Here is a 24,892-nt window from a genome sequence, read left to right on the forward strand (position 1 = left end):
TGATGATGATGATCGGCCCTAGTGAACTGCTGACCCTGGGTGATGGTAATACTGGTACGAGTTCTCGCGTAAATTACCTCAATTATGAAGAGATTACCGTTTTCTTCTATTAACTGTGTAGGTGTACAAGTTTTATACTTACAAAAACATCCACATATACATTCTGCATACACTTGCAATCAAAAGTTACATAGAAAAGGCGCTACTAAATTAAAGGAATTAATGTAAACCTGTACCACGTTTACTGAATATTTTATATTAACATCGAGTTTGTTTTTAAAAGTTTCTGCTACGGGCGCCGTTTTCTACTTTTTCAGGTAAATTTTACGAAAACTATAGTACTGGTATGTTTATCTCACTAGTCGCCAGCGTGCGTCAGTTCACTAGAGTCATTTCCACATACTCATTTATTGACTTGGTAAAAAAAATCACATTTACACTTTTTACACACGTAGTTAACGGCGGAATCATAGAGCTTCAGGGCTCACTTACAAGAAACGCTAGTTTATTATTGCTTATGGTTTTACATTCACGCTCAAATGCAATCAATGAAATATCCTAAAATATTACCTCGTAAACTAAATAAGTGTAAGTTTATGATTTACAACATTTTACTTGTTGAACGTTATGGTGCTGCGGTATTTATTAGTTTTAGCTAAAGGCTAGTTGTTTTAAAGGTAAGACTTGGTTTTCTAGTCTCGTTGTACGCACTCCAATACCAAACGATGCAGACTTTTGTACATTCAATATATTTTTGTAAACATTTTATAACTATTGTCAATTTACTTTAGGAATTTGAATATATTTGTAATGTAGAACGTAAGATGCCACTATTTGTAAATAAACATTAGAGCTAAGGATAGAGACAAAAGAAAATGCGGTTATATTTCCAAATATATATACATTTATTAAATAATGATTTTCATTTTGTATTCCAATTTTAACAATAAAACTCTCAAAGACACAACATTGTTTTCAACTCTTGTTCCGGTCGGGATCGAATCCCGGCCCTGACTTGGTACGCGACTGACAGCCATGACGTTCTCCTGACATGCTCCGTACAAAAATATATCCGTCTCACTCTAGCAACTGTCGGCGGAGCGCGCGTGTTGTGAGAGGACCCCGCACATTCACTAAAATCATCATGAGATTGCGTTTCGCAAATACAAGGGGTTTGTTCAATATATATATCGTCTATATTTACTACAAAAGGGTTTTCAACCAAGTGAACAAACTTTTTATTTAAAATATTCATTTCAATTACATACAAACGGTTTTAACTAAACTCTGCAATGACAAATAACTGTTTCTTACAGTTATAATTGTTTTATTTTCCAAAGACATCGTACGAAAAGTGTATTTGTCGGATAAGAACCGGCGAGTTACATAAAATTCTCGCCGAGAGACCTACAAGCGGTCGTCGTACAAATAACGACTTGTTCATATAAAATATTCTACTATAGAGTCATATAAAATGTTCGTCTATCTAGAAAATATTCTTGTTACAATTAAAACTTGATTGAAACGACAGACAAAGGTACTTGCAACGTGAAGAAATATAATCTTTGGTACACAGACGGTCAATAACAGACATATAATATATATATTTACTATTCTTCTAAACATATTTATTTATTTTCCTAACATTTTGTCAACACAACATTGAATAGAGAGGCGACAGCGCCCACTGTTTAATCTATGAGATACATTATAATCAGCTTCCATAAAGTATTTAAGTAAAGTAAAACATTTTTTATCCAAATATATTAAATATTATTATATATTTTGTACAGTTTATCGTATATATTCAATCTACGTTAAAGCTTTCAAAATAAGATTGTCTTAATTAACGTCCTACACATAGAATTCGCTATTCTTTACTAAATTCATTATGAATTAAATGTTCAACAGACATATTTATGAAATATACACCCAGTATATTATTATCCGCTACTAGAGAATAAACAGGTATTTGGCAGGACACATTTCGTTCGCGTATTCACTAGCTTCATTAGTTTAATATAAAATATCTCTCACCGCAACACGCTCCGTATACTTCATAAGTAAAGAACCGATGAGACGATGCTTCATAGTCTCTATGCCTTTAGCCATAAGAGTCGGAATAATTGCACAGTCCCTGCGGCGAAGTCTTTCGCAGCCTCAAAACAGATATACTATTTAAAATCGCAAATTTTGCACGAAAAGTTGGCGCTAGAAAAGTCTCGGAGAATACAATATGTGAAGTGTAAAGGTTGCCTAGCAACCGGCTACAGACAGGCTGTCACTGTGGAATGTCCGCGCCCAGCTCCCCCCGCTCCCCGCTACCCCGGGGCGGGGGGACACGCGGCCACAAACGGCCGCGAAAACTCCAACTTAAAAGTGTCAAAATGACGAAAAACAGCCTCAGCCACGGAGTAAAGCTGAGAGCAAGGTCACTTCTTGCGTTGTCCAGTTGCACCTCCCCCCCTTCGCCTTCCACAATATACATAAAACTTCCCGCTTAACTCTACATCTGCAACCACCTCGCAGTACATAAACATCCTTAATAAATAACCTGCACGTTCGAACAACTTTACGAGTAAAATCTTTTACAACAACAACATTGTCTATACAACAAACAAACAGACATACAGCCACCGAACACGACGTAACAAAAATAAACGAACAAAGATTCGAGGTACCTAACAGTGGAGGGCTTGCCTCCATTCGATTCAAAATGAACATAATGTACAGTAATTTACAGTAGAGCCACTAGCAGTGGGGAATGTATCGAGTGTCTCGCCGCGGGGGCGGGCGGGGCGGGGCGGGCGGGGGCGGTCGGGCCGGCGCGCGCGCCGCTCACTTGCCCTCGTCCTGCTCCATCGGCTCCTCCGACACCGAGCGCGAGCTGTCTGGCGACCTGGAAGGAAATTCAATTGTTTTATTTAAAAAATGCTGCAAACCAATGATAATTTCATCGTCAACATTATCTAATCTTAATGTGTCTCAATTGAAAATTATGAATCTCAAAAATATTAACTCTTTTAGCATAGCTATTCAAGTCCCATAATCAAATGGTGACCCCGACATGATAACAAAATACTAACGTAGCTCCAATAGGCGGGGGCGGCGGCAGCGCGCTGACGGCGGCGGGCGGCGCGCCCACGGCGCCGGTGACGACGCTGCCGCCCACGCCGCCCGCCCCGGGCAGCATGGACAGCGAGGCCATGGCCGCCGCCGTGTCCGCCGCCAGCCGCTCTGTCTGCAGCGAGCCCAGCCGCTCCGCCGCCAGCGACGGGGCGGCTTCCAGGGCGGATATGCCGATTAGACCGCTGTAGCGTTTTAGCTGGAAGAGAAAGAGACTTTTGTTAGCATTTCTACAAGTGAAATGGTATAGGACCGGTTACATCTAGTAAATATGTGGTCATTCTGAATCTGATAAGGTATTTTATGAAATAATAAATAGATTATATGAAGTTTGTCATGTTCTATCAAAAGTGGCAAAATTAGGCCTGATAACCGACCAAATCTTGACCGATCAGGTAAGCTTGTATAGCGGAAAATAACACGTACAGTAAATCAATTAAATCCTGAAAACGGCATTGGTTCCTAAGTAATTGTTATAGATCGTATTTAATCAATCTATTATATCTATTTAAGGACAAATCCGTTACAAAGCCATTATGAATCAGTATTTTATTCTTATAATGTATGTAAATGTAAGTCAATAACTGGCAATGATAAAAAGTCTTTGCAAAATCGCACTTTTTATTGTCATGACTTTATGGGCCTTACCACAAAAAATAGACAGTGTTTAACAGTTGTTTAGCGCTGTCAAATGCCTACAAAATCTGTCATATTTCGATTTGAACACTTGTTAAACATGTTTAAAGTTTTTTGTGGTTGCACAGTATAGTTCGACTGTGTTGTAGCCGCCTACCTTGGGCCAGTGCGTGTGGTGCGCGGCCAGCGTGGTGAGCAGCGCGTGCTGGGCGGCGGGCGCGGGGCGGCGCGCCAGCTCCGCCAGCGGCAGCGGCGGCGGCCGGTCGCCCAGCAGCACGCGGCACACGGCCGCCGCGCAGTCGCAGACGGACGGCAGGTCGTAGCCGCCTTCTAGGGTTAGCACCACCTGGGGGGATAAGGGTCATGTTTTAGACTAAAATCATACATCATCATCGGGTATAGGCCACCTAGGCAGACGTTATTAGTAATTCTGTACTAACGCTGAGTTGCAGAAAACAACTTTAAGCTAAGGTCGGCATTAAATGTATTGCAGTCTTGCTTCGAGAAAGAGACAGTCATAGATTTAATGACGACATTAGCTTAAAGTTCCTTTCTGTAACTTAGAATATCATTGGCATTGGCAGGAATGGCAGGCAGAATATATTGCATTTTGCAATTAAATGAACCATTAATTCATTCTAAACTGGCAAAACTACGGCTATGCACGATCACGATAGATGGTTTACGATATTTTTAATAAACCGTATTGCTTAAACAATGCCTCCAACTTATTTAACATTCTTCCATCCTCAACACATTTATCTCTCATCAACGCGTCTCAACGTACCTTCCCATTAGCCAAGGTCATGAGGTCATTGGTCATGTGCGCGAAGCAGGCGGGGGACAGCTCGTACCCGCCGAGGGGGGCGGGGTGTCCCCCCGCCGCGTCGAACCCGCACGACACAAGCACCAGCTCCGGGTCGTACTCCTGCGGGTAAGGAGGGATGGGTGTAATGTAATGTGTGGCGGTGTAAATTTGGTGAGTGTTTTTATAGAATGATAATTTTCATTCTTATTTAGGGAGTTGACTATTTTAATACAACAAACCAACCAACCTTAGCAATAGGCATAACAATCGACCGGAAAGCCGCCAAGTAATCCGCGTCACCAAGCGGCGGATTCAGCCCCCCGGACCAGGCTATATTGACATTGAACCCGAGCCCCGGCCCGGCGCCACACTCGGCGGCGGCGCCCGTGCCCGGGAAGAAGTTCCCGTCGTCGTGCCGGTGCAGGGAGATGTAGAGCACGTGCGGGTCCGAGTAGAAGATCTGTTGGGTGCCGTTGCCGTGGTGCACGTCCTGGGGGAATAGTTATTTAAATTTGAGTTGTCTGAATGGAAAGCACGTAGACGTGTGGACTTTCCTAAAGCTAGAGACTGTTTTACGATGAAAATAAATCTATATTTTATTATTAAATTAAAGACATTGACAAGCTAGACATGTGGCCAGTGGTGGACGTATAAGAAAGGCTTTGGAAGAGGGTGGTGGGTATAAGTTGCTGAAGGGCTAGTATGCGTATTTAAAGAGTAAAAGTTCTCCGTCGCGCTCGCTCTTGAAGCTGCGCGATGTGAGTGAGCGCGATGCAAAACTTATGTCTTAAATGCGTACTGTGCTACTAGCCCTGATGATATTAAAATTCATAAAATACGTCAGAAGCAGAAGCTGCAGCATCAAGTACTGCTCCCACTCACCCAGTCCACGATGAGCACGCGCTGCAGGCGCAGGCGCGTGTGCAGCAGGCGCGCCGCCACGCCCACCGAGTTGAAGAAGCAGAAGCCCATCGCCTGCGCCGGCTCCGCGTGGTGCCCCGGCGGGCGGACCACCGCGAACCTGGTGGTATAAAACAACACATTGGAACCTAAGCTTTAAGAATACTAGAAAATACAACGCCCAATGCTATAGCATCCTAACGCCTCGACAGAGCGTTGTGTACTGCGCTGCTAAGTGCTGGCGCTAGCGTCATAGCGTGGCGTCAAGTTAGCGTTCTGACGTGCGCTAATAATGCCCTCTGTTTGACAAAGCTTTGAAGACTTATGCCCGGCGCAAATTGGGCAGCCACGGACTTGCTGATTAATCCTAGCACCAAGGTAACAAACACTAGTAAAATGTAAAATAAAAATGCTTGTAAATGTAATAAAAGCAGCTACAAATCCTCACCCATTCCTCAGCTCTCCCTTAGCCGTCCTAATCGCCAGGTCCAGCACGGCCCCCGCGGCCAGCCTCGAGGCGGCGGGCGTGTGCTGGTCCAGCCAGGGCGTGTCGGCGTCCACGCCCAGCCCCCCGCAGGCGAGCCGGACTAGTGCCCGGGCTGACGCGGGGACGCGGGCGTCGCGGGCGCGCCCGCCGAAGACGAGGACGTGGGCTTCCGTATGTACTGACTGTAGGGGAGGGGTTAGGGAGTGTATTAGTATCAATATCAGCAATTAACAACGCTATCGAAGAGGATAGAAGGTAATCAGGGCTAGATTATGAAATTACACTATCGAGGGATAAGCGTTTTATTAAGAAAGAAATTGACTAACTGCCAGTTTCAATACTCTATCTATCAATAGCTGATGGTTACTATCATACGATTTTGTCATTTTGACACATAAAAAGTTGGATTCTGTCAAAATCGTATGAAAGTAACTGTTAGCTATCGATAGATACAGTAATTGAAACTGGCAGTAAACGGAGATCTTGAGTTGGCTCATCAACGATCGGAAAAAAGAAGGTGCTTTAATTAAGACCGAAATGTTCAATATCGTTTTTTTGGGTCTGTAAATAGCGAATTATTATTTATTAGCAACATCTTCATCTTCAACATCCACTTTTATCAACCACCACATCCACCAACCTGCAGCTCCTCCAAACTGGCCTTCCTAGGCCTAGTCCTCTCAGCTCGCTGCGCCAGGCCGGTCTCGCACAGGCGCGCCCAGATGGACTGCAGGCGCCCGCTGTGTTCCGGGTGCGTGGGGTGGTGCGCGCCGCACGCACAACTAATAATGAAAAAGAGAGAAGTATGAGTGTACTGTTTGATGATGTGGATTTGGGGATGGACCTATCGTTGCAAGCAAATTTTTCGCATTTAGCCTCTAAGGTGGGCCATTATGCGTGAAATAACTACGGGGTGGCTTGTTGTTAAGCCACCCAAGCCCACGCCAGAAAGACAGTAGTCGGGGGATGTACCTTTCAGTGAGGCTTTCGGTGGCTTTCTTGCAAAAGTTTTTTAAATATTCGCAGGTGTATTTTATAGTTGTCATTACACTTTTTTCTGAAATCTACTGAGTCACTCATAATAACTACGAAAAACGAGTTTAATTTCAAGGCCCTTTTCTGTGTGAAATATGCTGCTTTACATTAGCCCAAAAAAACACCGAACAATACACATACCCATGTTTCAACATGAGCGCGTCGTACGCCAGCCCCGTGGGCGGCAACGCGGGGCGCGCGCCCACCAGCGGTGAAGACAGGGCGCGGGCGAGCGGCGCGGCGGCGGGCGCGGGGGCGGGGGCGGGCGCGGGGGGCGCGGGCGGGGGCGGCCGAGCCGTGAGGTCGATGACCGAGGGCTCCTCGGAGCGCAGGCACGCCGCCGCTGCGTCCGCCGCTCGGGTTAACACCTGGGGGAAGGAGAGATTAGTATACTCAGTAGTCAACATCACAATAAAACTCTGATTTATTTCATGGTAAAATACTCGAAGCCCAAGCAGTTTACAGCTCATTGTGATCATAACTGGTAACTACAATTACTCTGATGAATAGTAGACTTCAAGTTGATTGGGAAGCTGGTCCTCTTAATTCAAACCAGTCTACGGTCTTTCATATCTCATCCCACAAAAAATAATGATGCTTTTGTTCAGTCCAATGCGGTCCATGTCGGGTGACACTGGAACGTCAAAGCAAGTTTACACGTTTACAACTCCATTAGTACAAACAAACTCACAGTCTTCCGTATCTGGTCCCTCAAATAATGATGCGGGGGCTTGTTGAGCGCGGGGTCTCCGAGCGGCAGGGGTGCGGAGTGCGTGCGGCCGAGGGGGCGGCGCGGGGGGCGGGGGGGCGCGCCCGCCGCCGCCGACACTGTGTAGGCCTCCGCCTCGGATACGGGCGGGAGGGAGGTGGGTACCTGAGGGAGGGGGGGAGGATTAGATGTTTGATGATGTATGAATAAAACACATTACAGATAGGAATATCACGGGTTAAGCCGTGCCTAAGGATCATGGTATAGTTTGTAAACGGTCAATGATAATTATGGATAAGAAACCTAGCCAGTAAATAAAAACAGCAGGAGACCTTAAATGTGACCGTCTTTGACGTATTTATTTATGGCGTTCTTGTGAGAACTGTCGTCAAAATCTAGGCTTGTTTTTTTTTAATACTTCGTTACATTAATTTCTTTGTATGACGAATCTTATATCTTTGCATTTAAGCCCGTTGGACACCTATTCTAAAAGTGTTCACAATAGTGGTACAGTAGAGGGCAGGGAAACATCGTTCAGGTGTGACAATAACACCGCTCAGCAGCATTGACAAGTGCTACGGTTTCAGCCATCAGGTTTTTCTGCCTCATACCGTACATACCTGCTTGGGCGCGAGGGAGATGTTGGGCAGCGAGGGCGAGGAGAACAGCTGGTCGGGGGCGGCCGTGGGCGGGGCACTGACCTGCTTGGGCGCGAGGGAGATGATGGGCAGCGAGGGCGAGGAGAACAGCTGGTCGGGGGCGGCTGTGGGCGGGGCACTGACCTGCTTGGGCGCGAGGGAGATGTTGGGCAGCGAGGGCGAGGAGAACTGCTGGTCGGGGGCGGCTGTGGGCGGGCACTGACCTGCTTGGGCGCGAGGGAGATGTTGGGCAGCGAGGGCGAGGAGAACAGCTGGTCGGGGGCGGCTGTGGGCGGGGCACTGACCTGCTTGGGCGCGAGCAAGATGTTGGGCAGCGAGGGCGAGGAGAACAGCTGGTCGGGGGCGGCTGTGGGCGGGGCACTGACCTGCTTGGGCGCGAGGGAGATGTTGGGCAGCGAGGGCGAGGAGAACTGCTGGTCGGGGGCGGCTGTGGGCGGGCACTGACCTGCTTGGGCGCGAGGGAGATATTGTGCAGCGAGGGCGAGGAGAACAGCTGGTCGGGGGCGGCTGTGGGCGGGGCACTGACCTGCTTGAGCGCGAGCGAGATGTTGGGCAGCGAGGGCGAGGAGAACAGCTGGTCGGGGGCGGCTGTGGGCGGGGCACTGACCTGCTTGGGCGCGAGGGAGATGTTGGGCAGCGAGGGCGAGGAGAACAGCTGGTCGGGGGCGGCTGTGGGCGGGGCACTGACCTGCTTGGGCGCGAGGGAGATGTTGGGCAGCGAGGGCGAGGAGAACAGCTGGTCGGGGGCGGCTGTGGGCGGGGCACTGACCTGCTTGGGCGCGAGGGAGATGTTGGGCAGCGAGGGCGAGGAGAACAGCTGGTCGGGGGCGCGCTCGTCCTCCTCGCGGATGGGCGCGGCGCAGGACGTGGGCGAGCCGCGCGGCGAGCTGCCGTCGCTGCAGTCTGCGGGGGCACGGGTGGTGTTAGGCGGAAGAATGAGATAATACATACATAAGCTGTATAAATACATAGACAAATGTGTTGCACAACTTAGAATCTTCCAAAAGTTTGGTAATAAACGGCATATACGATGAGAGTAGAATCTAAAATATTAGTTTGAAAACAATTTTAAGGTGCTCAACATGGAAGTAGAAAAAAAGACGGAAGGAATCTCGCTAACTAAAAAGTGACGCACCCAAAGTAAGTCAGTTTCATGTAACGACGAGACACACCCACACATTCACAAAAAAAGTAAGTCACTGCGCCGCCATTACGTCGCGAACCTTACCGTAGTAAACACATTAAACGTGGTTTGAAAAGTGAGAAAAATATGGCGTCCTACGTTGTTAAATCTTGCAAGAATCGCAGTGGTTTTAAGAAAAAATGTGAAGGGATCACTTTTCACAGGTAAGTTATTCAATTAATACTATATTTCATATGGTTTACGTTTTTTTACTCAAAACATTTTGTTAGAAAAAAATGTAGGTAAACAAACAATCCCAGTGTTACCAGTAATATTTTTTTAAATTTCCCCAAATTTGTGAGTTTAGTTTATGATGTGAGCCACTATGCCTGAAATAAAGGATTATTAATATTATTAATGCTCCAAACCAAACTCATTCACAAAATATTAATTTACCAGTACCTACTTCTGTTTTTAGATTTTCTAAAAAACATGACGCATGGAGAAAATCGTGGATCGACATAATACGGGATGTTAGGGGTGACAATAATTGGATTCCTTCCAAATCCAGCGTCATTTGCAGCATTCATTTTGATGCAAATGATTTATACACCACTAAAGAAGGTTTTTTTCGTGTTGTCACTAATGCAGTGCCAAAAAAGGTAAATATTTTTTTTTCCTTTTTACAGAAAAGGCTAAAGGAATTATCCCATACTGCCTGGTCTTATTTAATGTTGTCTTCTATGTGGTTTGGTAAATCTTATATATAAAAATGAATTGCTGTTTGTTAGTCTCGCTAAAACTCGAGAACGATTGAACCGATTTGGCTGATTTTGGTCTTGAAATATTCGTGGAGGTTCAGGGAAGGTTTAAAAGGTAAGAAAGGTAAGGTAGGGTAGGGTAGGGTAGTGTAGTAATATGTCATATTTTTTTTATTGCTTATAGAGACGATGGAAAAAGTCCTGACCTCCGTGGAATCCTCGTTTAGTGAATCTTTAAATGTTTTTATTTTTATAAAATTACTAACGCATAGAAAAAAAATCTGAGATTTTTTTAGGATGATACGGAGGGTTATTCCTATCATCAGAAAAATTATGAGCGTTGTCGATTTTTTTCGGACATTGCCCATTGTACTTACCCGATTTTTCGGGAAAATTGGTTTTGTAATGGCAACCCTACGCACCCACACACTCTCATGTCGCCGCCATTGCTGTGCGTCAATGTTTAGTTCGCGAGATTCCTTCCGTCTTTTTTTCTACTTCCATGGTGCTCAAATTAAATATGTAGTAGCTAGCGAGCATTACAGATGGGGCAATGGGCATATAGCTTCTCATTTGAAAATTTGAAAGTGTTTAGGTATTTACTTTGTCTTCCTTTCACAATAAATTAAAGCTATAGCATAGCTCGACTATTTTTGGCGTCTAAGTTTGAACTTTTTAAATCATAAGTACTTTCTTTAACCCCTTTTTTACACCTAAATAATGTCTAATCGCCAATCAGTCTCCACCACACAAATATACCTCTTCTCTCCTCCTCTCCTCATCTACAGGCTGTATCTCCTCATCTACAGGATGTATAATCTACTCACTGCGGTGCTTGGGGCGGTTCTTGTGCGGGCGGCGCGCGAGCGGGCCGGCGCGGCGCTCGATCACGCGCTGCTTCAGCCGCAGCTTCAGCATGTTGGGCTCGGACGCTGGTTAGTGCACACCGGGTTAGCGTTAGGACATGCTGGGACATGCTACTGGCTAGGTTATGAGCCATTCAAAAAAACAAAAACTCGATTGTCTGAGAGAGCGACAAACGCCAGATAAAGTACATAAAAAATTATATATTTTTTTAATTATGGACCCTACCCCTTATTTATAATTTATTACAAGAGACACAGAAGGATTTTTTTATAAATTTAGTAATTGAATGTCATCTGGAGTCAGTTAATGTGACTATTATAATTCAAAGAGACAACATCAAAAAACAAAAGCTTTCATCACACAGATGCTGTTACTGTTATATTCTAGTCATTTTAAGGGTTCACTCAATAAATCACACAAATATCTCTGCGCCAACCGTAAGTTGCCATCGTAAAACGCCTTTTGCAGCAGCACACCTTGTGATTGATCACGCAAAATTGACCAATCACAGAGCGCGCTGCTTCAAAACGTACTCGCTCAGTCAACTAACAGTTAGCGTACTGCACGCAACAACAACACACATGACAAACACAATACAACAAATCCTCCATATACACCGTTCCATTTACAAAATCCCCTGACTTTAAGGCCCTTCTCCCATTACGATACGCCCGCGCGACTCTGTCTCGGAGACTATAGTCGCCGCGAAGTATCTCATATACATAGAGTCGTGCGGGCATATCGTAATGGAAGAAGAGCCTAAAATCCACAATCGCTTGTCCCACGGGACTTCATAAATGAAACTAGAAGAGGCAGCTTCATAAGTGTATATGGAATCTTACCGGTCTTCCTGAGTGGGAAGTCGCTGCCGGGCTGCGGGGTGTGCGCGAGGGGCGGGGGCGGCGGCAGGCGGTACGGGTGCGACGCCGCGCCCGCCGACGTGATGGATTCCCCTGATGATGACTTCACTATGCCCCTGCAATGAACATGGTGTTGTGTTCTGTTTTGTTCGTAAAGGTGGTAGCTCAGTCGGGCAAGCGCCCGCTTCTCACGCCAGAGATGCGGGTTGGAATCCCGGAGCTGACATGTACCAATGATTTCTTTGAATTTAGGTGCAATGCATACCATCGCTCTTACGGTGAAGGAAAACATCGTGAGAAAACCTGCATTTCTAGATTTAGCACATCTAGATATGTGAACTGGTGGTCCGCAGTGGACCAGCGTGGTGGGAAATGGTCTAATCTTAGGATGGCAGTTAAGACTTTGGGAATATGCAAAAAAGTCCCACTCGAGAGAGCCAGGTGCAGGGACCTACACCCCCACAAAGAATATAATAGAACATTGTGTTGCAACTGTGAGCCCTGCTGTAGCGAAGCCTGTCCTAGCCAAGAAGCACACTCGGAATTGTATCTCAACCAATACGCAGAGGAACCCTCCTAATTGGTGCGGGCAATACGGACGCTATTGTTCATAGATGCCCACCATTCTGGTTCAGATGCGATCATGATATCTAGTTTGGCAGTGAAAGTAGTGCACACCTGCTTGTCGCCGAATGTCCAGTATAGAATGTGTTAGCCCCAACAGTGATAATAATGGCGGACTACCTTACGCCGGAAGAAATCAAGAAATTGCCATATAACCGCGATATAAGAGATATTACTGTGAATATAAAAAAACATACCAATTTCTGTAGGGAGACCCGGGCACTGTTCCGTTGGCATTCGCGGCAGCTTGCTTTTTCTTCAGAAATTCCTGGAAAATACAAAACAAATAATTACTATCACATAATACGTAATAAGAAATATTAGGTGATGATGATTTTATTATTATTATTTATCAGTTTATCATCTAACAAATCAAAAATGTACCAACGCAATATATTATCTACTGATAACACTTGGGAATTCCCATGATAAGTTAGAAAAAACTAGATCGAACGAATAATGTAAGATATTATTATCTGCTTAATGTTATCTACGCAATCCCTTACCGGTTGTGTTTGTTAGGTGTTCAAATCTTATCTTGTCTATACGAGCTATAAATAATTATGTTTTTTGTGATTAACTATGCAAACTACCGTATTAAAATTTCAATGATGACAATAGTGTGTCTTATAATATTGGGTCTAGAATTCACACAAAACCGAGGCCTGCCCAGCTAAATCACTGATAACCTACAAAGGTTCCACTCGATCAAGTCATGTACTGGCACGTTGCCACTAGTCAGCAGCTGGGCACGACGGTATCTATCATTGAAATAGGTGCAAAAGCCTAAGTTCGAAATTCAACTGTTTGTTTATCTGGGCTAGTAGCACGGGGCGCATAAGACGTTTTGCATCGCGCAGCCTCAAGAGCGAGCGCAACGGAGAACTTGTCACGTCTTAAATGCGCCCCATAGTAGCCCTGTTTAACTCTCAAGTTTGGCACCCACCTGCAGCTTCTGCTTGACCTGCGTGGACGCATTAGCGCAGTGCTCGGGGCGCTCCTTCTTGCGCAGCAGGTCCAGGCGGTCGCGCTCGTGCCTCTCCCGCGCCTCGCGAGCCTCCCGCGCCTCACGCGCCTCTCGCAGAGCCGCCTCTTCTAGAGCCTTCTGTTGCTCCCACAGCTGGAAGGCATTAGAAGAAATCAGTTATTCACCAGAAGCAAGAAAAACCTGATGAAGACCAATGATCTCGCAATAAGAAATGCAAAACACTGGAGGAAGTTGGCTTAGTGCATTTACACGATTGAAGAAGACCAGAAGCAAGGTGTACGGTAGGTCTTCAAGTACGATTTATAGGGGAAATCATGTTTCACCGAGAAATCGGGATGAGAAGTAAAAAAGTTCAGGGGTTTGCCACAAAAACTAGTCATAGGTAGCAAGGGGCAGAAAAACCTGACCCCTCTCAGAAGCATTGTTACTATGGGAGGGGGGTCAGGTTTCTCTGCACCTGACCGTACGTAAGATATAGCCAAGCATAGCGATGGCTGCCAAATTATTTCTGTACCGTCAAATTGGAGTTAAACCTGGATTGAATGTTCTTACTTAATTTATATTGTGAATGCGGATGGGGTATTTATTATGTGTAGGTACTGAAGAGCGTATTACCCATATCCGATCACCAAGTTAATTTTAACCAGTTTTTAAAGTGAATTGTAAGTTAATTAGTGGAATGAATGAGAAACGAACCTCCATTATATGCGGTGCGGTTACTATACAATGATGACTTCCAGATATTCTGGATTCTGCCTTCTATTCATTAATGAAATCAATTGTTATTTGATTACTGTGAGGTTAATTAACCGGTAATATTGAACTACTTAATTAGGAACTAATATTAGATTAAAATAAACATGTATAGCATAATTATAAAAAAATAAGCATTTGCGGTCAATCACAGTTCATGCACCTTAATACTAAAATAATTGAAAAAACATCATAAACCCGTATTTTATCTATGCAAAAATTTGTTTGTTAAATAAAGTTTAGGTCCAAAATGGATACTTAGATATCGGGGTAGTATTCTTTGACAAAATACTTGCGATGTTTTCAATCCAATTCATGCAATCAGGACATGGTGGGAAATCGACATTGTGGACTAGCGAGCTTCGACGTCATGGGAATCGACATACTAAGAAAAACGTTTAAATGGACGTTACAAAAGCTCCCCGAGTATAGTACCACTGTAGCGGTAATGAGTGATGCAATGGAAGTGATAATTGGTCGCCATTCACTGGCTATAAATAGTGCCCGTAATTTAGCAGGGCGCGGCGAATTCCAAGCTGATGTTTGTACTGACTGGACTAGCGCGAGTAAGCAGCGAGACTAATGTGGAATGCTACTAATGTGATTGCGGACACGTTCAGTTTAGGTAACCATTCTTTAAGGGCTTGCTCTCATTCGCCTAAGTACCTACTTAATCTTTAATACTCAGAGCATAGTTTGTAAATATGTACTGAGTAACTTTCATAAATATGTAGCTCAAAAGTGAGAACTCCGAAATAAATTAATAAAATCGGTTATATCGATATCAATAAAGGCATTTATAGATTCCGATGACGAGTTTACGAGTAAAACACAAGGTCCCAACTGAATGCAACTGTAATTCAGTCAACGTTGGCGTGTTGGACACAATGTTTGGCCAAACCATAATAATCAAGCAATACTAAACGTTATTATTAGAAGCGCGGAATAGCGGTACAAATTGAAATATTTGCGCGGCGGCCAAATATCTGCAATTTGCATGCTGAGGATGTTTCAACAAGTCAATCAAATGTGGCTATTGTTAGCCGTGTGTGATGTTTCCTTTATAGTGGCTCGGTGTATTTATAGAACCTCTATGGGGACCGTAATAACTGTGCACTAGTTATGTCAACTCCGCACGAGGCGGGAGCGCCATAATCAATTGGCAACTGAAGCGAAACTTATTCAACTATAATCTAATTCGATATGATAAATGAGCGTATGGATGAGAGGAAAACGCAGTAGATTTAAATATAGATAGGTACCTACTGTTTAAAATACTGAGTCACAAAGATAAACATAGCGGAAAAAACACGGCTCGATCTTACGATATCGATGTAATTAGGAATGCATTATTGTCAACCACTCATTGAACAACAGTTGTGACATACGAGTGGCGTCTGCATGTATGTCTGTTTGAAACGTCTTTAAGTGTATATCTTCTCTGCACTTTTACACATAAAAAATACACAAATATATATAGTTCATCACCTTGAGATGCGTTAGCTTTACATAGTATCAAAATCTGTTAAGCTTTCGAGTGCATGTATATTATTTGTTATTAGATAAGAAAAGACTTAACAGATTACTAAAAAGGACTACCTACAAAATAAACGTTACTCTAAAACCTACAACAGCAAGAAGCGCAAAACAAAATCGCAGCGCAAACTACCAGGGCAGCAGAAACGCAAAGGAGGTGTTGTTCGTGACTCACATTTACCTTCAAGTGGTGGCGCAGCTGCTGCTCGTGCTGCTCTGCCAGCTGCTGCCGCTGCTGCTCGAAGTGCTGCAGCAGGATCTCCTGCTGCAGCTGCTGCTGCTTGCGGAGCTGCGGGGGAGGGGGGAGGTTAATGACACGAGGAATAAACACGAGGTTATACAGGGTGTCCCAAAAGTCAACGTCATCCCTTAAAGGGCTGATAGGTCAGCTCATGAGAGGCCTGAATATCAGAATATGACCTTAGTAAAAACTCGATAATTTTCGAGATATTGACACTTTTATAAATTTTCTAAAAATCGACACCTTGGATCAGTTTTTTGCGTGCCGCCGGTACAAAAATCCATATTGTTAGAATTTGTTTGGTGTTGCATTACCCTGTATAGCCCTGCTATTGATCGCAGTCAAAAAAAATACCGAGTAATGCTGTATGTTTAAAAAAAACACGGGTTTCAAAGTCATAAAAGGTAATCGTATTTTTTTATAAACAACTTTGACTCTACATACTGTAAAAAAAATATACCACGCAAACCTGGCACCTTATTTGAAAAGATTGCTCATTTAATGCAGTTTCCAAAATGGTATGAAACGTTGCTATTGTTTTAATTAACAAAAAAGTTATTGCTATTTTAGTACAAAACGACCTCGATGTAAAATTGTTTGAAGGAAATTTATCTGACTGAATTTATTAAGGGTAAGTCATGTTGGAATGAGTAAAAGTAAAATAGGTGGTGTGGCCGGGAGTGGGAAAAGAGACAACGTTGTCACAGAATAAAAAAAAACGCATTTTGAGTATCTTTCTCGAAAAAAGTGGACTATAGCAACTCCACATTCCCCATAAATGTAGCGCATGGTAACGTACATTCCTGAGTAGTGCTAATGTGTGATATTGTACAAGTAAAACGCTAACACATGTACATTGTACACCCACAGTATCCAAAAAAGGGACAGATCAGTTTGTCATTAACATTACCTTTAATTACTTGTTATTTATTTTAAATTTATTGTTAAACAAAACCAAACTCTCAAAATTATGATTATGACCATTAATGAGTATTATTATTTGCTGATTATGTACTAAATATAATAATGTGGTGTTATAATTTTGAGAAATAAAAATAAAAGTCAATAAATGTTTGTTTTTTTAAAATAAGGTGTAAAAAACGCAAAATATGTTTTATAAGAGTTTGGTAAGTTTTTTCTTAGCTATTTTTGCGTCATCTATGTTGCCACGGCTGACCCCACCACCTATTTTACTTTTACTCATTCCAACATGACTTACCCTTAATAAATTCAGTCAGATAAATTTCCTTCAAACAATTTTACATCGAGGTCGTTTTGTACTAAAATAGCAATAACTTTTTTGTTAATTAAAACAATAGCTACGTTTCATACCATTTTGGAAACTGCATTAAATGAGCAATCTTTTCAAATAAGGCGCCAGGTTTGCGTGGTATATTTTTTTTACAGTATGTAGAGTCAAAGTTGTTTATAAAAAATACGATTACCTTTTATGACTTTGAAACCCGTGTTTTTTTTAAACATACAGCATTAATCGATATTTTTTTTACTGCAATCAATAGCAAGGCTATACAGGGTGATTCAACACCAAACAAATTCTAACAATATGGATTTTTGTACCGGCGGCACGCAAAAAACTGATCCAAGGTGTCGATTTTCAGCAAATTTATAAAAGTGTCAATATCTCGAAAATTATCGAGTTTTTACTAAGGTCATATTTTGATTTTCTGGCCTCTCATGAGCTGACCTATCAGCCCTTTAAGGGATGACGTTGACTTTTGGGACACCCTGTATATATTTTAGACGCTTTATAGTTAAACCCTGAGAGTAGGCTTACTGTCTGAGAACGCTAAGTTTCCACCGGGTAAAACATGGGAGAAGATGTTTCTTTGTTTAATTTCATCACTTATGTCGTCATTGTCAGTATCAGAAATTACATATTATAATGATTAATTTATTCCCTAGTAAACTTTGTTGGTGTGGGCACTTGTTACAAAGTGAACGTAGTTGGGCTCTAGGATAACGCAATTTTTATGTTGACTCGACCTAGTGCGCTACTATTTATTTATTATAATATACAACTGCATAAATATGTAACTATTTTTTATCATTTACGTAACTGGAACATGAATAAATGTGTATCAATAAATGAATAGAACCAATAGTTTACTCAGATAATTTATTTAAACAAAGTACATATTTGCTGAACCTTCAGAAGTACTGAGAATAACTGAAAATATTATTTGTCTTAGTTCGATACCAGTTACGAAAGGTCAGTTACGCAAGCCGTAGGGTACTACATAACGATGGAATGATAAAAATATAAATAAATACTACTTCAATAAAATCAAATAGACAGGGACACTTTAAAGTGAATCAGAGAATTCTTGAATGGAAATACATACGTGCAGAAATAAACATCCCTTTTCCTGTTTGCATTATCTTTCATTTTGTAAGTATATTAGTAAAACCAAACGGTCTGATAAATACCATTGCAGTCAAACCGATTGCGCGACGGATTTAATGAGTTAATACCTACCTGTAATAGTACACACGTATTGTATTTTGTATAAATATAGGCACTATTTATGTAAATATTAAATTTATCATCCTTAAATAAGTTTCCATAGATAAAAACCTCTCATTATTTCTTGGACCCTTCGAGTGGCAGCTGTGCGCTGTGTGCGAATATGAAAATAGAAACATAATTTTAAGGGAAGCACCTGACCGGTACCCAATTATATTGGGCTAATATTACAATATCTGTAACGTACAACGTGTATAACGACGATAGTTTATGTTTGGACTTTTTGAAACGCTCTTTTTACACTTATATTCAGTATTAACAATTCAGCCACATGTCTCTAGAGTGAATACATCCATAGATAGTGTAGGCCTGATATAATAATTTTGGTGCCACTTTCCTTTTTCATTTCTCTTTTTATTAAAACTCTTTTCAACAAACGCGCACAGCATCAAATATTTAATAATTCAATTAAAATGTATCAATATGGACTAACACTTACTTGCAGCAGGAAATTATTTTCTAGAGTTTGTTTCGCCCTCTCCGCTATGTGGTTCTTTCTGGGGCTCTGGTTCTGCAGGACAAGGAGACTGTTTACTTCTTGCACAGGACACACACACATACACACACACATACACACACACATACAGATACACACAGGGGGTGGCAGTGTTTGTATAGAGATAGGCGCATTCACACATAAATGAATTAGGGACGAGAGAATGGAACGAAAAACAACTGAGAGTTGTTGGACTTTTGGGCAATGGACACCGAAATCAAAGAAACGGTGATTATTTACTAAATGAATTCGGACTATGTTAGAATGAATGACCAGAGAAATTAAACATAAAAATTATCAGGACGAAATTTGCCGCTAAAATGAATGCATTAGAGATTTCAGCGAGTTCTAGCTCTCAACGAATTGAGCTAGAACTAGAAATAGCAGAAACACGTAAAACGCTAATTACTTCCGGGACGGCCGCTGAGCCAATCGCCTCTGCGCTTTGCAGGCGGCTACAAAACAACTTTACATACGTATTTACAGCTTAAGTAATAAATAACATGTTGGAATAAAAATAAAAGGGTGCTTAACCCTTAAAACCCAGTTTCAAAATCCGATAGCGCGGCGGCTGCGGCGGCCTCGCGGTATTCCTGTCCGGACACATTCGCAATATTTTCGGCGGGAAAAAAAGAAAATAAATGCGCACGCGCCGATGGAATGCGCGCCGAAATAGCGCGGGGGCGGGCGGGGGGCGCGGGGGGCGGGCGGGGGCGGCGAGTAAACACGGCGCAGCACCCCGCACACACGGTCACTATTTATACCATTTAATGGACACGCTTTTAGCTGGACACGAGGTATGTATCTTCGACCCGCAAAGCTCTTGCGATATTGTTCCACTCTATGTTTAGAAAATCGCTAATTGCTCTACACAACGTCCGACGACTTTCACCATCCGAAATACAAGTCTCAATTAGTTCCGTCAATGCAATCTCAAATACAGACTGACCTAATGCGATTAGGAATAGAAAAAAATAGTTTTAAAATGTAGACAACGATATTTTCGGCACTCGAACAAGTCTCTAGACGTCGGACATTAGATTAGACTGTCAATTAGCATCTTAAATACACGTGACACGTCGACAGATACATTTTTATTTTAGGCGCGAGCGCGAGGGATTGCCGCGATCAAATATTAATTAGAGCTGCAGCGGAATTGGGACAGCCGTCTCACAAATGGAAATGAAGGATTAAAATACTCGGATTTACGTTATTATGTCTTACACACATAGTGTTTCTAAGAACGGCGGAGGCTCCGGCTTCGTCTCTGCGGAGCACGTGTATGGGAGAGCTTGTAAATATAGGTGCGCGGGCGCAGCTATATTCGCGCCGGTTATTTTTACATCGCGCGGGATGTTTTTATAAATACACGCAGTTTTGGACGCCATAGCGCGGAAGGTCGGCCGTTGCGCGAAACGAGACAAGATTGAGTATTCCGAGGAAACGTGGGCTTCGAACACACGCTAAGTTCAAGAACGAACTCATGATTTGTTATGTATAATGTTATCAATTTAATTGTACTCTTAGTCAATTAATGTAGACTCTTCTATATTTTACTTTAATATTATACTATAGCAGATTTGGCGGGTAACCTCTTGATTCCTGAGAAGACGCAAGAAAAGAAAAGACGTAAGGCTAGGACGCGCAGCAGATGGCGGGCCCTTTTAATCCATTTTCTTACAAAATGTATGAAAGCCTCGTGTCCTCGCACCGTTCTCTTCGCTTTGCGTTGAATAACGAGGCTTCTATACATTTTGTATGAAAGTGAATCGAAAGTCATCGTTTTGCCGTCTGCGACTTGCCGTGGGCTAACGTATTTTTAGTATGTCCTGTGCCAAATATGTACCTAGTCTTGCCATTTCTAGGTCCAAGCCATCTTAGTAATTTCTTGCGACTACGATTAGTTAATCCACTGTCAGATTCAAAACGAAAGCGAAGCGAAGATAAATTGACCAATTCAGCCACCTCGAGTAACATATCCTGTTTCATTTTATACGTCCGGCGCATCTTGACAGTCAGCGTTAACTGACGATGGTTATGACTGCCTAATCATCTACGATTAGTTTTTCGTGAATTGCGATATTGACTGCCATGCCGCCGGGCCTGGGAGGTCACTCTACATATGACGAAAAACTAAGTTTCGGGGCGCTGCTGCGCGATCCACGACTCTTGGTACTATATCTCCTGTTCGTTCATTTTTCGTCAGTATAGAGCGACCCCCTAGTCACAGCAGTACCCTCGACACATTGTCTAGTTACCTGCATGATCTGGTGTTGCAGATAGGAGGTGTCGGCGGCGGGCAGGCGCGGCGGCGGCGGCGACGGCGACCGCTGCGGCGACGGGTCCGCGCCGCGAGCCGCCTCCGGACCCATCTCTGTGGACAGACAAATGCAGGTTTAGGTCACTGTATAAGAGCTTATTATTGAATCGCTAGCAGAAGAGCTACTATTCAAATTGGTTTTGCACCCTATGTGTAAGGCAAATACTTCAAAGAAAAGTGTTATGGGGAGATATAGCAATTGGGGGCAGGAGGAGCATTTTATTATGCATAAGTACTATTGGTATTATGAATTCACATACATCCACCGAATGTCGGCTATCGGACCAGGCCACACTAGGACATCCATGAATAAGTACCTCGAAAGGCATACTTCGCTACCCATAAACTAGACCGACCTATCTCCAATGCCTCATTAATATCTGCACCCTGTATGTTCCCGGTGCACCAGGTCGCCCCCGAGGCCGCGGGGGCGCGCGGGAGGCGCGGGGGGTGGCCTACTTCCGAGGGTAGCGCGGGGGAGGGGCACGAGAGGGGAGGGAAGGCTATTTTTGGAAATATTCTAAATATAGCAACAAAGACCTCGGAGTGTGGTCGGCTGGTGAATTGTTAAAGCACTTGTACTTTCCACTGTTGTAATATGTATTGCCTGCTGGGGCCGTGCAACTTGTTGTTGAAATAATAATTCACTATTTGAAGTAGGGGTAGGAAGTTACAGTGGAATGGAAACTTTACCTATATTACGTAAAAAAACAAAATATATTCATAGAAAAACTGTTTATTGAACTGGGTTTCATGTGTTCCACTGTATTACGACCCGGATCAGTTCAACGCTTCATAATACGAGTTACTTCTAATACTATAAAGGTACTATGTGAAACCTTCTTAGAATCCAAATTAATCGATGATCTAGTATAGTGGGGTCTTGTAATTGCAACTATCCGATAAATGCAACTGACTTCAATACCTCCCAAATTTCTTGAGCTACCAGCGCATCTACATTTTTGGGTAGAACTTTTATGATGTAAAATTGATATCAGTCTGTCGTTTTACAATAAAGTAACTCTAGAGGGAGTTATTGAAGTTAGTTGCATTTATCGGATAGTTGCAATTGCAAGACCCCACCTTAGTGAAGATATCTACAGCTAATACCCAGAAAATGTTAACCAAAGACGGAAAAAGGGGGTGTAATAACTTATAAGTTTAACGTGTCTCTGCATCTGTCTGTGATGTAGCTCCTAAACGGCTAAACCGAATTTTTAAGCTACGCAGCAAATAAAACTTAGCCAGATTACTCAACATAAATAATAGTAATAACTTCTTGCCATGTAACAAATAAATGCTCCACTCACGTTAATACTTCTAATAACAATTATTATCGGCACTAAACGTTACATTATTTAAGACCTTCGACAAAGCAAAAACTCTGAACTACGCAGCACCAGTCTATATATAGACGGTTTATGACTCGTTATTAGCAATGGCGAAGTAACTCGAACGCTAAAAATACATCGGCAAGACTTATCTAATCTAACCACGCTATAAATAAATTCCAACATTATTATTCACGTTATCGAACGTTCTGTAGGTATTTCTATTAATAAATGTGATTTATCCTGTTACTTGACCACCTTCTCATAATTATGTATTAATAGTAAATCTGTAGGTATAGTTTTACACAAAAACTAGAAGAAGTACGTACCAACAAGCTTTCATAAATGTGCAGTAAGTTTTCAGGTGAAATGCACAAATGGCATTTTACTATGCTACGAAAGGCTCGTAGCAAGACCTCGTAGCCGCTACGCCGCGTCGTAGCACTTTCTATGCTACGAAGCGCTACGAGTTGAAAAGTTTTTCTTTCACGTGCTTCAGAACATATTATTGTTATTTCACTGCACTTTTTCCTGTAACGAGTATATATTCGTCCAAATTAAAAAGTTCAGTGAAACTCATATTTAGGTACTTACTTTATAATTTCCAGTGAACTTCCAAATTGAATCTAGTTGTGAGCTTTTTCTTTCAGCTTCACCAAGACTTTAGGAAATTTAACTCCAAGAGTCAGCCTACTTGTTACAGGCCCAATCAAAGGGCCATTTACTAATAATTGACTAGGTATAGTACCTACTGCAATAGCAACAACAGCCGCCCCCGCGCTGCCCCGCGCCCCCCCGTCCACAAATAGACTCCCAACGACAACTGAAGGACGCCCCCCTCGCTCCGTCCCGCTCTGGCGCGCGGGTGCGAGAGGGACGCACGGTAATAAAGAGGTTCTATAAATAGCAGCACGCGAGCTGCGCGATTTCGCCGAGTTTTCGGTTCGCAGAAATGTTCAATGTTGTTTTGATTATTTAGCGCTCGATGTACAGTTGACTACATAGATACGTGTGCACTTTCGCACCTTGTAGGGCTTGAAACTAAATATAATTCCGAAAAAGTAAATCACAATTTCTGGACGTTTTTTGATTATAAAGATTCACGGAGGCGACTGCCCATGCGGGCATTTCGCACGTATGTGCTCTACAATAGCTGTTGTTATGATAATGGCGTATAATAATTATGAATCGTGGACCTACTACTCTTTTTATAAATAATATAGCCGACCGAATAGCGTAGTGGTTAGTGACCTGACTACTGAGCCGATGGTCCCGGGTTCGATTCCCGGCTGGGGCAGATATTTGTTTAAAGACAGATATTTGTACTCGGGTCTTGGGTGTTGATATTTATATTTAGTATCTATCTATCTATGTATTTGTGTAGATATATCAGCTGTCCGACACCCATAACACAGGTTCTGCCTAGCTTGGGGTCGGATGGCCGTGTGTGAGATGTCCCCACATATGTATATGTATGTATGTATGTATGTAATATATACTCGGGTAATATTTTTAAGTGTTTCTTTTTTTAACCAAAAGCCCTACAGTATTATTTTATTTTTACCTAAAGTTTAAATCAAATAAATGGCTTATAGTTTTCCATATCACATATGTACAATTCGTTATTATAATATTTATCACTATTTACAACTTTTCCGTTCAAATAACAGAACCAACACACAGAATCTAAACAAAGAAAAACTCAAATATAAGCAGCGTGTGTATTTTTACACCGCCATTAGCAAGCCACGCGCGTCGGATTCGAACCAGAAATATACTTAAAACCCGTTTCACACAGACGCGGGGTTAAAATAGCACATCCTGCAAGCGAGTGCGGTCCCGACTGATCATCATCACGCCCACCAGACTATGGAGCATTTACTCTCCTGTCCCCTGTGCCCTTCCACCTGCACTCGGGAAGACTTACTCCAGGACAACCCCAAATGCTATCAAAGTTGCCTCTTTTTGGTCTGGACAAATTTAAAAATTCGCAAGTTCACTGACACGAAAGAAGAAGAAGAAGAAGATCATCACGCCTCCGGAGCAGCGAGCCGGCCGACCCGAGAACAAATGGTAATGCTGAAGAC

General features: G+C 42.8%; 1 protein-coding gene across 11 annotated transcripts in view; it reads right to left on the reverse strand.

The window, feature by feature from the left end:
* Positions 1-884: 884 nt before the first annotated feature.
* Positions 885-24,892, reverse strand: part of LOC105381867 (histone deacetylase 5) — a 68,620-nt gene continuing 44,612 nt past the window's right edge. For 4 of the 11 annotated variants that reach the window (XM_048622775.1, XM_048622774.1, XM_048622771.1 and 1 more), the window contains 18 exons: positions 21,413-21,528; positions 19,092-19,169; positions 16,048-16,161; positions 13,542-13,715; positions 12,793-12,863; positions 11,954-12,087; positions 11,072-11,176; positions 9,130-9,263; positions 7,684-7,866; positions 7,134-7,360; positions 6,598-6,739; positions 5,919-6,139; positions 5,453-5,591; positions 4,818-5,060; positions 4,550-4,690; positions 3,920-4,108; positions 3,087-3,325; positions 885-2,899 (listed from right to left, as the gene is read on the reverse strand). In XM_048622775.1, coding sequence (XP_048478732.1) covers positions 2,839-2,899; positions 3,087-3,325; positions 3,920-4,108; positions 4,550-4,690; positions 4,818-5,060; positions 5,453-5,591; positions 5,919-6,139; positions 6,598-6,739; positions 7,134-7,360; positions 7,684-7,866; positions 9,130-9,263; positions 11,072-11,176; positions 11,954-12,087; positions 12,793-12,863; positions 13,542-13,715; positions 16,048-16,161; positions 19,092-19,169; positions 21,413-21,528 — 2,711 coding nt within the window. In that variant the 3' untranslated portion in view covers positions 885-2,838. The remainder of the gene's footprint in view (positions 2,900-3,086; positions 3,326-3,919; positions 4,109-4,549; positions 4,691-4,817; positions 5,061-5,452; positions 5,592-5,918; positions 6,140-6,597; positions 6,740-7,133; positions 7,361-7,683; positions 7,867-9,129; positions 9,264-11,071; positions 11,177-11,953; positions 12,088-12,792; positions 12,864-13,541; positions 13,716-16,047; positions 16,162-19,091; positions 19,170-21,412; positions 21,529-24,892) is intronic. The other 7 variants (XM_048622780.1, XM_048622778.1, XM_048622776.1 and 4 more) reach the window with 6 other exon arrangements.

This window comes from Plutella xylostella, chromosome 8, assembly GCF_932276165.1.
Source record: "Plutella xylostella chromosome 8, ilPluXylo3.1, whole genome shotgun sequence".
NCBI classification, from domain to species: Eukaryota; Metazoa; Arthropoda; class Insecta; order Lepidoptera; family Plutellidae; genus Plutella; species Plutella xylostella.